This window comes from Mus pahari, chromosome 7 (genome assembly GCF_900095145.1).
Source record: "Mus pahari chromosome 7, PAHARI_EIJ_v1.1, whole genome shotgun sequence".
NCBI classification, from domain to species: domain Eukaryota; kingdom Metazoa; phylum Chordata; class Mammalia; order Rodentia; family Muridae; genus Mus; species Mus pahari.
In genome coordinates this window covers 105,601,512-105,614,357 of record NC_034596.1, presented here as the reverse complement: position 1 = coordinate 105,614,357, position 12,846 = coordinate 105,601,512, and the positions used below count along the sequence as shown (strand labels likewise).

Genomic DNA, 12,846 nt, shown 5'->3' with positions numbered 1-12,846 from the left:
CCAACTAATAGAAATCACTATTATGCCCATAAGTCTCCTTTCTGTTAAGCCAAAAGTTAATGTCTATATAAAAACTGTAGAAATTCTCTTGGAATAGAGAAATTTTTTAAAAAACAAAATTTTTGCTTTCTACATAACAACTTGTATAATGTTTACATATATGATTCTGGTCATACATAACAACAGATAGAAGAAAGCAAAAAATAATTTTGACTAAAGTTTTTGAAAACTGAAGAAAACCTTATTAAGTCACTATGGTCACTTTCTGAAGAAAGACTACACTAAAAGTAAGCACAGTAGACCAGACTCCAGCAAATATGGTTGGTCTGTCTGTCTTGGTAACCTCTAACCTCAGGAAACTGGAGCAAACATCTGGGACTGATAGGTACTAATCTGTTATGTCAAAAACTTATCATCTTGATGGGCCTGGGTGGCACACGTCTTTAGTTCCAGCATTCGGGAGGCAGAGGCAGAGCCAAGCTGATCTCTGAGTTGGAGTCCAGACTGGTCTATAGAGTGAGTTCCAGACAGCCTGGCTACACAGAGAAACTCTGTTTCAAGAAAAAAGAACTTGCCAGGCGTGGTGGCACACGCCTTTAATCCCAGCACTCGGGAGGCAGAGGCGGGTGAATTTCTGAGTTTGAGGCCAGCCTGGTCTACAGAGTGAGTTCCAGGACAGCCAGGGCTACACAGAGAAACCCTGTCACAAAAAAATCAAAGATTCTAGTTAGGGTAAATGGGGCTTCCCAACTTTTTTCAAGTTCCAGCAAAAACAAAATCTAGAACTAAAGGGCACATGGAAGAGGTCTATCAAAAAGGGCTCATGCTGGGTGTGGTGGGACACAACTTTAATCTCAGCACTTGGGAGGCAGAGGTAGGTGGGTAGATGTCTGAGTTGAGGCCACCCTGGCCTACATAACAAGTTCCAAGCCAGCCAGAGCCAAAGCAAAGGAAAAAAGAAGTGGCTCTTGTTAACTGCTTCTCCGGCTCATATTCTCTAAGCCAGTGGGGTGCTAGAAGTCTGCCACGTGCCCTGATCAGCATGACCACTTTCTGTGTGAATGCAAACACTCTCATGGGTTTTGTTTTGTTTGCCATTTGGATGCATTTTAAGTTATGGTCAAATGAATAACTCCCTCTAAGAAGTATAGACAGCCACTGGATTCTTGAACTGGTTGTATTTAGAAGGTTTATTAATTTGTTTTGTTTTGTTTTTGAGAAAAGATTTCTCTGTGTAGCCCCAACTGTCCTGGAACTTACTCTGTAGACCAGACCTGTCTCAAACTCAAGAGATCCTATTGCCTCTGCCTTCCAAGTGTTGGGACAAAAGGTATGCAGCGCCACACCCAACCAGAACATCAAAAACATCTTTCAATCACACAATCATAGTCATCTGACTAGTATTTATTATGCATATAACAGCATTACTAATTTTTCAAGTTAAATCATTCACTTGGTGTACTTACAGCAAAAGAAAAGCAGAATTAACTTCCCAGTTGTTAATAATGTATCCTGGTCCTTAAGAGATTAGCAGAACAAATCACAGCAAAAGCAAGCACAGGAATTTACCTCTCTGCCTGTGAGGATGTGTCTCGCCAATTTCACTTTTGCAAAGTTCCCCTTGCCGATTGTTTTCAATAGTCTGTAGTTTCCAATGTGAGGCTGTTCATCTGCACAGGAAGCTACTGAGTTTCTACACCGAGCTCCAGAGCGCCCGGTGCGGGAGGTGACTTCTTGCCTCCCGTCTCCATGTGAAATGTGCTGAAACGTAATGTACACAAAAACAAGGAAGTGAGAGGACATGCAGTACTGCCAAATTTTAGGAGCATCTAGTGGTTAGAAACAAAACAACAAGGCTTTCATTGAATCCTAAAGGACAGAAGCACGTGATATAAATTTAAGAGGAAAACAAGAGACTGACACAAGAAACATATCAAGTTTTATAGCTCAATCCGGTGTTCTGAGAGCTAATTCCAATTTATCATGGTACAAAAACATTCATAGAGTACATTTAGTAGAAAAACTGTACTTCAAATTTTGCATTACAACTTTTTCATGAGCCATCAATAGACAATGTAATTAACAGCCTAAAAACAATAGGCCATCATGGCCTACATACAGTGCACAGTGCAGCCAGCCTTTTTTTCTTTTTTTCTTTTTTTTTTTTTGGGGGGGGGTGAATACCCAAGATATACAACTTATGAAATATGTTTGTTTTAGGTGATTTTTACAAAATTATAGGTGAAGTTAAAGTAGGCCAACTTAACTAAGCTGTAAGTTTGGTAGGTTAAGGGTAATAATTAGACATTTGCAAGAATTACTATAATGTAACCCTACTGTCAGCAGCTAAACATCTGTATTTTGAATAGGTGACTATCATATAAAACAGAATTATTATTATTATTCTCTGTAACAGCATCTATATGTCTGATACTCACCACAGCCTGTGAAGGAACAAAATGTTAATATCACCATTCAGTGATGACAATGGGGCCAATAGTCAGTAAGAAATCCATTTCTTGTTACATTCAATCCATTTTTTTTTTCATTTTACAAACTAGTTTCATTTTAGTTCAAAGCCTTTGGGGGTTTTGTTGATTGTTGTTGGGATTTTCTTTTGTTTTTGTTTTTGTTTTCGTGTTGTTAGAAGAGCTGCATGTAGGGCTGGAGGAGTCACTCAATGGTTAGTGCCCTCTTGCAGAGGACTTGGGTTTGAGTCCCACCACTCACATATTGCCTCAAAACCATCTATAACTCCAGTTCCATGGAGTCTGATGCCCTCTTCTGGCCTCTACAGAAATTAATCACACACATGGTGTACAAACATGAATGCAGGCAAAACTTTTTTTTTTTTTTTTTTTNACTCAGAAATCTGCCTGCCTCTGCCTCCTGAGTGCTGAGATTAAAGGCATGCGCCATCATGCCCAGCACAGGCAAAACTTTTTAAGTATATAAAGAAATCTAAAACAATTAAAAGAGCTAAATGTTATAAGTTACTTTCTTTAGAGATACATGTGCATTTTTTTTTTTTTAGGTTTTATTTTAACTTAACAACTATGGTCCCAACCTGAAGTTGAGAGTCCTACTTCAGTATCTCCCAAATAAGCTACCAGATTTACAAGCTACAAATTCTTTTAGAATATTATGTATATGATTATTTTGCCTGAATGTACGTCTGTATACCTACCACATGTATGCAGTGCCTGAGGAGGTCCAAGGGAGTCCTGAGGCAAGATGAGGCCATCAGACCCTCTCGTCTCTTCCTTATAACACAATACACACACTATACATCTTGTCTAGTCTTGAAAACAGTAAGTTATATCCTTAAATCATAGGAAAGGTTTTCCAAATGTTAAAAATAACCTACAGGGCCAAACTGTGACACTAAGTGGCTATTCTTCCAAATTTTGTACTTTAGAGATACAAAGTCAATTTTTACTTTTAAAAACATCTAGAGAGCTTGGTGTAGTAGCACACAACTTTAATCTCAACTCTTGGGAGGCAGAGGCTGGTGGATCCCTGAGTTCAAGGCCACAATGGTCTACAGAGTGAGTTCTAGGAGAGCCAGGGCTACACAGAGAAACCCTGACTGGGGTGGGGTGGTTAAGATATTATTTCGTCTACTACAGAAAAGGACTGCATAAAACTTACCAACTTATGACGTAAAAGAAAAACTATTAGCAAACTAGAATTAGAATAGACCCTCCTGTGATACATGCTTTTAATGCCAACACTTGGGAGGCAGATGCAGGCAGATCTCTGAGTTACAGGCAGCCTGATCTACATAATTCCAGGATAACTTACCCTGTCTCAAAAACAAAAGAATGGACCTTGCTTGATGTAATAAGAATCACAGAATCGGGCTGGCGAGATGGCTCAGTGGGTAAAAGCACTGACTGCTCTTCCAAAGGTCCTGAGTTCAAATCCCAGCAACCACATGGTGGCTCACAACCACCCATAGTGAGATCTGACACCCTTTTCTGGTGCGTCTGAAGACAGCTACAGTGTGCCTGAGCGAGAGGAGTTGATTGGAGTGAGCAGAAGTCCTAACGATTCAGTTCCCAACAACCACAGGAAGGCTCACAACCATCTGTACAGCTACAGTGTACTCATATACATAAAATAAATAAATAAATCTTAAAAAAAAAAGAAAAAAAGAATCACAGACTCACAGACCATAACTGGCTAATAATCCCAATACTACCATGCTGCCCACTGTTCTCTTTGCAGTGTATTAAATAACCTTGTTTCTCACCCCCACCCTCGCCCCTTTTATGGATAAAGGTCTCAGTAGCAAGTTGGCTTCAAACTTACTATGTAACTGAAGAATTCCTGACCCTCCCGCTTCCATCTCCCAGCAGCTATTCCAGCAAATATTACAGTTAATGGAAAAACTTTAGAATCTACTCTTTCCCCCACTCCTTTCATTTATTCCTACCTCTCTGTATTCATTACTGCGTCCAGGTTGGCCACAGACTCTCAGATCTTTGTTTCAAAACTCTTTTAGTATTGGAAATACAGGCATGTACCACCACATACAAGGATCATCTTGTATTTTCTGTCTTCATTTTAATACTTTTTTGGATTTAGTTATTTTCTTATGTTTTTCCCACATGTATGTACAGCATCTGTGTGCCTCATGCCCATGGAAGACAGAAGAGATACTCCCTTCCCTCGTAAGGATCATCCTCTAAGTTATTAATGTTTGTGAGCCACCATGTCAGTGATAGAAACCAACTTTGTGTCCCAGAATAATTTCTTTTAAGAAATAAGGAGAATTTAATTTGTACATCTTTAACCCAAAATTATATACTCAAAAGGTTTCAGATACCAGAGAATTTTCGACTTAGCATTAAGGATGCTTGTCAGGTAAGTTTTTTGCTGTTGTTGTTGTTTTGAGTCTTTTCCCTAATTCAATCTAATCTATTTCCAAGCCAGGCACAGTGTGGTGCACGCCTTTAGACCCGGAACTCAGGAAGAAGAGAGAACAAAAGGACAGTGTGTTGCTGTGCAATCATGAGAACCTGAGCTGAAACCAAGAACCCACACAAAACAGCCAAGCACTGTGGTTCTAGTTGTAATCCCAGTGCTAAGGGAATAAGAAATACAAGGATTTCTGGGCCTCTCAAAGTAAGGACTGACTGGTGAGATGGTCAGTGGGTGAAGGTGCCTGCTGTCAGGCCTCATGGCGTGAGTGTAATTCCAGGGCCTGGGAAGGTAGATGGAGCAAACTGTCACACACATTCCCACATATAGACATGTTAAACACATTAAAACAAAAACAAAAAAAGGTTGACAGCATCTGACTAGATCCAATGAATTTGAACTAACATCGACCTCTAGAAACCCCCACACATATCTGCGTAAGTAATGAGATCCAAGCGTGCCCCCCTCCACAATTTCACTTACAAATAGTTTTTGGAATCAGCAGCAGTTATCAACTACCAGTAGCAGTACATTTAGTTATTCAATGTTTACTGCTGGTATTTGTTTGGCCTTTTGTGTCTTTTCCGTTTTTGTCCTCATGTTCACAGTCACCAGGAGTTCTGACAATAATCTCTCTAGGCTGTTCATTATCAAAACAAATAATTCAAAGAATAAATAGTAGCTTTAAGGCTGCCACAACCTCCTAATCATGCCAGCCTGTCTCAGCATAAATCAAACCATATTTGTATTTCTATCTATCTTGAGACAGCTTTCTCTATATGGCCTCAACTGGTCTCTATTTATAATCCTTCTATACCTCAGCTGCCTCACTGCTAGAATTATTGGCATGCACCACAATACCCAGCACAAAAGTTTTCTGAAAAAAATTTTACATAATTTAATTTAAAAAAAAGATCTGCAGGGCATGGTGGTGCACACCTTTAATCCCAGCACTTGGGAGGCAGAGGCAGGCAGATTTCTGAGTTTGAGGCCAGCCTGGTCTACAGAGTGCATTCCAGGACAGCTAGGACTGCACAGAGAAACCCTGTCTTAAAAAAAAAAAAAAAAAGCGGATTTCTGAGTTCGAGGCCAGCCTGGTCTACAGAGTGAGTTCCAGGACAGCCAGGGCTAAACAGAGATTCCCTGTCTCAAAAAACAAAAACAAAAACAAAAACCAAAAACAAAACAAAACAACAACAACAAAAAAAAGGATGCCTGACAAATTAGGAAAATTCTCAAGTCCAGAAGAGCTAATAATATATTGAATTTATTATAAGTACTAACCATAAATACAACTTTGAAGAAAAATTAATAATCAGATTTTGAAATCTAATCAACTGAAAGATGGTAAAGTCAGAAATGGAAGAGAAGGGGTCAAAAATGTAACTCAATGGTAGAGTGCCTTCCTAGCGTGAACAAGGCCCTGAATTCTATCACAGTATTATAAAAGGGGTTTGGGAAATGGGGGGTAAAGAGAAAAGAACGTGGAGAAGTTAGGCAGGAGAGTGGATGGGCAGGACCAAAAGATGTTAAGAGAAGAGATGTTAATCAGAATCCCCTTAGTTTTCTCACAACCCTTTCAAAGTGTTTAGCACTCCTTCTACCAAAAAAAAAAAAAAAAAATCAACTACCCATAGGTGGGCATGGTGGCACAAGCCTTTAATCCCAGCACTCAGAGGAGAAGCATCCATATCTCTGAGACTCTGAGGCCAGAATGGTTTACACAGTAAGTTTCGGAGCTATATAGTAAGCCTGTCTCAAAAAACAGAGAGATGGACAGATAGATGCAACAAGACAAGCATAAATCTTGAGAGGTTTTTTTAGTTGGTTGTTTGTTTTTGTTTTCTCAGACAGGGTTTCTTTGTGTGGTTCTGGATATCCTGGAACTAGCTCTGTGGACCAGTCTGACCTAGAACTCAGATCCTCCTGCCTCTGCCTCCTGAGTGCTTGGGATTAAAGGCCTAGGCCACCACTGCTCAGCCTGAGAAATTTTTTAGTCCCATTCAAAACCAACTATTATAAACTTAGTAAATAATTAGTTCTTAGAAAATCAGTTATATTTAAATTAAATTGGCTTTGTATACAACTTTTAGGCAAATGACTTTCAGTAAAGGGAACTAGAAAAGCACTGGAGTACAACTAAGGGGAAGGCAATTTTACTTCCACGGGGAACATTTGGCAACGATGGAGACATTTTCAGAGGTTAAATTGAGGAGATGCTACTAATACTAGGCTGTTCCTACAACACATAGGACTGGGCCAGATGGCTCAGCCAGTCAAGGCAAGCCTGACAAACCTGAGAAGGATCACCAAGACTGAATGGTGAAAGGAGAGAAGGAACTTCAGCAGGTTGTACTCCGACCTCCACTTACACATTACAGCACATGCACAAGCTCCCTAAGAAATAAGTAAGTGTAATAAAAAGAAGTCCATGTCTGTAATCCTAGCACTGGCAAGGTTGAGGAGGGAAAAGGCCAGCTTGGGAACTGCAGTGAGTCACAAGCAAACAAAACAAACTAGACAAAAGCCAACATTAACAACAACAAAAAAAACTTCAAAATATCCATCATTTCAAGCGTAGAGTAATCTGCTGTAGGGAAACGAGACTCCCTAAAATCCTACTTTTCCTCTGCTGTAACCCATCATCTCTATCTTGTACAGAGAAATTTATGGAATCTTCCTCTCCAGCTCCCCTCACTTTTAAGTTAATCTGGGCTTCGTCTTCAGTCTCTCAAACTCATCACTCCTCCATTTCTACCATATTGTTCTCATCCTGGAAACAGCCCGTATCTCAGCCCTCTCTAATACAGCCTCTTCAGCTCCTCACATGCCAAAGCCAGAGAGCAAGGCTGTAGCTCCATTAATTTGCACAGTTTGCCTCCTAAAATGTGTTTCATATGCCACTAATACTGAAAAAACAGCTTTAAATCCCGGACACAGCATGACTGATAGCAATGTTTACTCCTCCCACCCAGGTTTTTTGTTTTTTGTTTTTTCCCCACCCAGGTTTTTTGAGATTGAGTCTCTATCTACTATGAAAGCTTGGCTAGTCTGGAATCCCTATGTAGACTGGCCTCTAACTGAGAGATCCAAAGACCCACCTGCCTCTGCCTTGCCAGTGCTGGGATTAAAGGAAGGCACCAGCACCGCACCTGGCAATGTCTCATCCTCCCTCTTTGCACTAGGCTGTCCTCTCCGCCACACCTGCACTTCTCTCCCCAAGGCTTCACTTGTGAGCCCTACCCGGCCAGCTCCAAGAAAGGAGGGTCATCTCAAGAGTCTATATTTATTTTTTTTTTAAGATTTACTTATTATATACAAGTATACTGTAGCTGCTGTCTTCAGACACCCCAGAAGAGGGCATCAGATCTCATTTCAGAAGGTTGTGAGCTACCATGTGGTTGCTGGGATTTGAACTAAGGACCTCTGGAAGAGCAGTCAATGCTCTTAACCGCTGGGCCATCTCTCCAGCCCCTCAAGAGTCTATATTACCAATACTCAAAACTTTGTATACATCAGTTGTCAAACTGCTAAATAAACCAATGGCCAAGTTGACTTGTCTGGTTGGATACTGTTTGTATAGTTGAACAGTTAGATATACCAAAGAGAAAATGTGCTTGCATATGTAAAGTCCTGGGTTCAATTCTTAGCATGGCAAAAATAAATAAATTAATAATAATGGTGACAATAACAAAATCAATGATTTTGGATTACCCAGTTTTTACACTGAAATAGTTTATCGAGAAAAACTATCTAAGTTATCTTTGGGTGGGATTACCATTTAAAGAAGCCCTTCAGTCTAGAGTGGACTGTGAAAAGTGCTTTATAGGCATTTTTCTTTCATTACAACAATGAGGGGTAGATGATGTTACACTTTTTTTTATAAATAAGGATTATACAGACTGAAGACCTGCTTAAGCCTTTCACAGCATACTGTGGCTGTCCTGAGGCTCCCCTTTGGCTCCATACCATATCTACTCAGCCCTTCCTTCCTCAGTCACAGCAATATCAGTCTGGCCTGGCAGTGCTGGCACATGTCTTTACTCCCAGCACTTGTAGGCAGATCTCCGAGTTCGAGGACAACCTGGTCTATAGAATGAGTTTCAGGGCAGCCAGGGCTACACAGAGAAACCCTGTCTCAAAATCACCATCACCTAGCTCCCACAAAAAAGAAATCAGTCTGAGCATAGTGGTGCACATCTTTGATCCTTGCATTTAGGAGGCAAAAACAGGTGGATCTCTGTTGAGTTCAAAGCCAGCCTGGTTTATGAAGTGCATTCAAGACGGCCAGAGTCACACAATAAGACCCTCTTTTACGGGGGCTGGTGAGATGGCTCAGTGGGTAAGAGCACCCGACTGCTCTTCTGAAGGTCCGGAGTTCAAATCCCAGCAACCACATGGTGGCTCACAACCATCTGTAACAAGATCTGATGCCCTCTTCTGGGGTGTCTGAAGGCAACTACAGTGTACTTACATATAATGAATAAATAAATCTTAAAAAAAAAAAAAAAAAAAAAAGACCCTCTTTTACAAGAAGTAAAAAGAAGGAACAACTAAAACTAAAACTGAAACAAACACACTAGAAATTGCTCTGAAGGAAATGTGAGGGTCTGGCCCATTAGTAGAATACATGCTTCCCATGTCTAGGCGAGGGTTAATCACCAGCACCACACACAAGGAAGTTGTATGAGGTTTTAAGTAAGAAAGGAGAAAGAAAGAAGGTGATCTCATTTGAGTGAAATCCAGAAGGTACAGTGGCAGAGGTGGGGTGAACCTTAAACTCTCAGTGATGCCTGACTTTTATGTATTTTGTCAGACTTACCCTATTTATTCATCTCAATATACCTCAGTAATTCAAGAAATATTTATTTTTTGGCCATCTATAATAAATAAATGATTTCTTTCTAGATATTTAGAATTTAGAATTAGTAAGCAAAGCAACCCTGCAGTCAAGGAGCTTTAGTATAACACAGGAAACAAAGCATAATGAATACAGTGAACTTTTGACCAAGATTAAAAGTAGCAGCATTAGTGTCCAGCAGCAGTTCTCAACTTGTGGGCCTGGACCCCTTCACAGGGGTCACCTAAGACCATCCGAAAACAGGTATTTACATTATGATTCATAACAGAAACAAAATTAGTTATGAAGTAGCACTGAAAATAATTTTATGGTTAGGGTTACACAACTCGAGGAACTGTATTAAAAGGCCACAGCATTAGGAAAGGTGAGAACCCCTGGTGTATGGGTTTCTGGTTCTAGACAGACTAGCTACAGCTAGTGTCCCAAAAACAGCATGGAAATGCCTGGGGCTACCAGTACAGGGAGCAGGAGAGACAGGTGATTCAAACAGAAGAGGAGCACAGATAGTACAAGGATAGCTATGTCCACTGTCATCAATTCAGTTTTATAGATGAGGTGACAGAGGCACAAGAAGTAATTTACACAAAGTCATACAAAGTTTACAAATAATTTACCCAAGGCCACATAATAAAATAAAAGGGAAATTACAAGTCCAAAGAACCATTCCTATAAGTGCTGGGCGGTGGTGGCGCACACCTTTAATCCCAGCACTTGGGAGGCAGAGGCAGGCAGATTTCTGAGTTTGAGGCCAGCCTGGTCTACAGACTGAGTTCCAGGACAGCCAGGGCTACACAGAGAAACCCTGTCTTGAAAAAACCAAAAAAATTTAAAAAATAAAATAAAAAGACCTAAAAGCTGGGAGTAGTGGCACACGCCTTTGATCCCAGCATTCGGGCAGAGGCAGGCAGATTATGAGTTTGAGGACAGTCTGGTCTACAGACAGAGTCACAGGACAGCAAGGACTACACAAAGAAACCCTGTGTCAAGAAAACCAAATTAATAAGAAGGGGAAAGAAAACTAGAATACATTACCATAATGTGTAAAAAATACTTTATCATTGAATATCTTCTTTCTTCAGATGATTTAAGAGAAGAATAAACTCCTAAGTCTATTCTCCCAATAGAGCTAGAGTAACACAACAGGCCTAGGCTAGGTAGGAGCTGGATAAAGGAAAGGAAGAGTTGGGGACAAAACGTGAAAAGAACACCAAACAGCCTCAAAGGCCTCCCACAACAAAGGATGCTTGCCCGGTTTATATGACTCTTCTGGGTAAGTCTGACAGCAGTAGGCAAAATGAGGAATGGTTCTAGGTCTGCTCCTTTACAGGATTCTCATTCTAGAATGTACTCCTGTAGACAGTACAGTCATAAAGTACTAACTGTATATAAAATGGCTTATACAGAATCCTGGGATCAAAATCTTTGGGCTAACTTATACAAATTTAATATTAAATGCTAAAAATACAAATTTTCATGTAAAATCTAACACAAACCCCACGGTATTTAGGCTCTACCCAGAAGCAACTACCAAACTATTAACAAGAAATACAGACAAAACACCTCCTAATTTGAGCATCAAGATTAACCACAGTTGAGTAAGTAAGTGGTTCTACTAAGGTAGAATCCTAGGCTGGGAATCTCTCTCTCAACATGCCTTAATCGCAGCACTTGGGAGGCAGGGTAAGGCCAATCTCTATCAGTGTGAGTTCAAGGCCAGCCTGGAGGGTCTGCAAATAGCCAAGGCTTCTCAGAGAAATGCTGTTCAAAAAAACAACCACCAAGTGAGCGCACGCCTTTAATCCATTTCTGAGTTCAAGGGCAGCCTGGTCTACAGAGTGAGTTCTAGGACAGTCAGGGCTACACAGAGAAACCCTGTCTCAAAAACAAAAACAAAAAACAAACAAAAGAATCCTAGGTTGTCTGGGTATGGTGGTGCATACCTTTAATCTCAGTACTTGAGAGGCAGAAGTAGGCCAATATCTTGAGTTTGAGGCTAGTCTAGTAGTCTACAAAGCTAGTACCAGGACAACCAGAGCTACACAGAAAAACCCTGTCTCTAAAAACAAAACAAATAAAAAAAATCCTAGACTAAATAGCTGGACTCTTACTTAGTCAGCTTCTGTTAATATAAAAAAATACCTAAGATAATTAACTCAAGAGAAAAGGTTTATTTAGCTCACAGATATGGCTATTCCAGAAGGCCATGATATAGCTGGCAGGGTAAAAACTGTCCACCTCATGAGCCAGGAAGAAGTACAAGAAAAGGAATGCCCCCAATAATATAATACACATATATGTGTGTGTGTGTGTGTGTGTGTGTATGTGTTTTGCCTGTATGTATGTATGCCTGATGACTAAGGAAATCAGAAAAGAGCATCAGATACCCTAGAACTAGAATGATGGACGGTTGTGAGCCACCATGTGGGCTCTAAAAATGAAACCTAGGTCCTCTGGAAAAGCAACAAGTGCTCTTAAAGACAGAGAGAGAGAGAGAGAGAGAGAGAGAGAGAGAGACAGAGACAGAGACAGAGACAGAGACAGACACAGAGAGACAGAGACAGAGACAGAGAGAGAGAGAGAGACAGAGAGACAGAGAGAGAAACAGAGAGACAGACAGAACAAAGAAACACAGAGACAGGGTCTTATATAGCCAGGTCGGCTTTGACCCCACTCCACCCAACTCCATCCACCCTGGATCCTTTACCTCTCAAGTGCTGGGATTACCCTCCATAGCTTGCTTACTAACACAATAATCCTTTTTAAAATAAAGTAACAGGTACAATCAACTCATAGCAGACTGGATATATATCGCTAAGGCAGTGGTTCTCAACCTTCCTAATGCTGGGACCCTTTAATACAGTCCCTTATGTTGTGGTGACCCCCAACCATAAAATTATATTCATTACTACTTCATAACTATAATTTTGCCACTGTTATAAATCATAATATATTTTTGGAGACATTTGACAAAGGGGTCGTGATTCACAGCTTAAGAACTGCCGATTTGGGGTTGGAGAGATGGCGCAGTGGTTAAGAGCACCTACTGCTCTTCCAGAGGT

General features: G+C 40.5%; 1 protein-coding gene across 9 annotated transcripts in view; it reads right to left on the bottom strand.

Annotated features, from left to right (window-relative positions):
• Positions 1 to 12,846, bottom strand: part of Mark3 (microtubule affinity regulating kinase 3) — a 91,931-nt gene that overhangs the window by 71,421 nt on the left and 7,664 nt on the right. For all 9 annotated transcript variants that reach the window (XM_021202721.2, XM_021202722.2, XM_021202724.2 and 6 more), the window contains exon 2: positions 1,570 to 1,761. In XM_021202721.2, the coding sequence (XP_021058380.1) occupies positions 1,570 to 1,761 (192 nt within the window). The remainder of the gene's footprint in view (positions 1 to 1,569; positions 1,762 to 12,846) is intronic.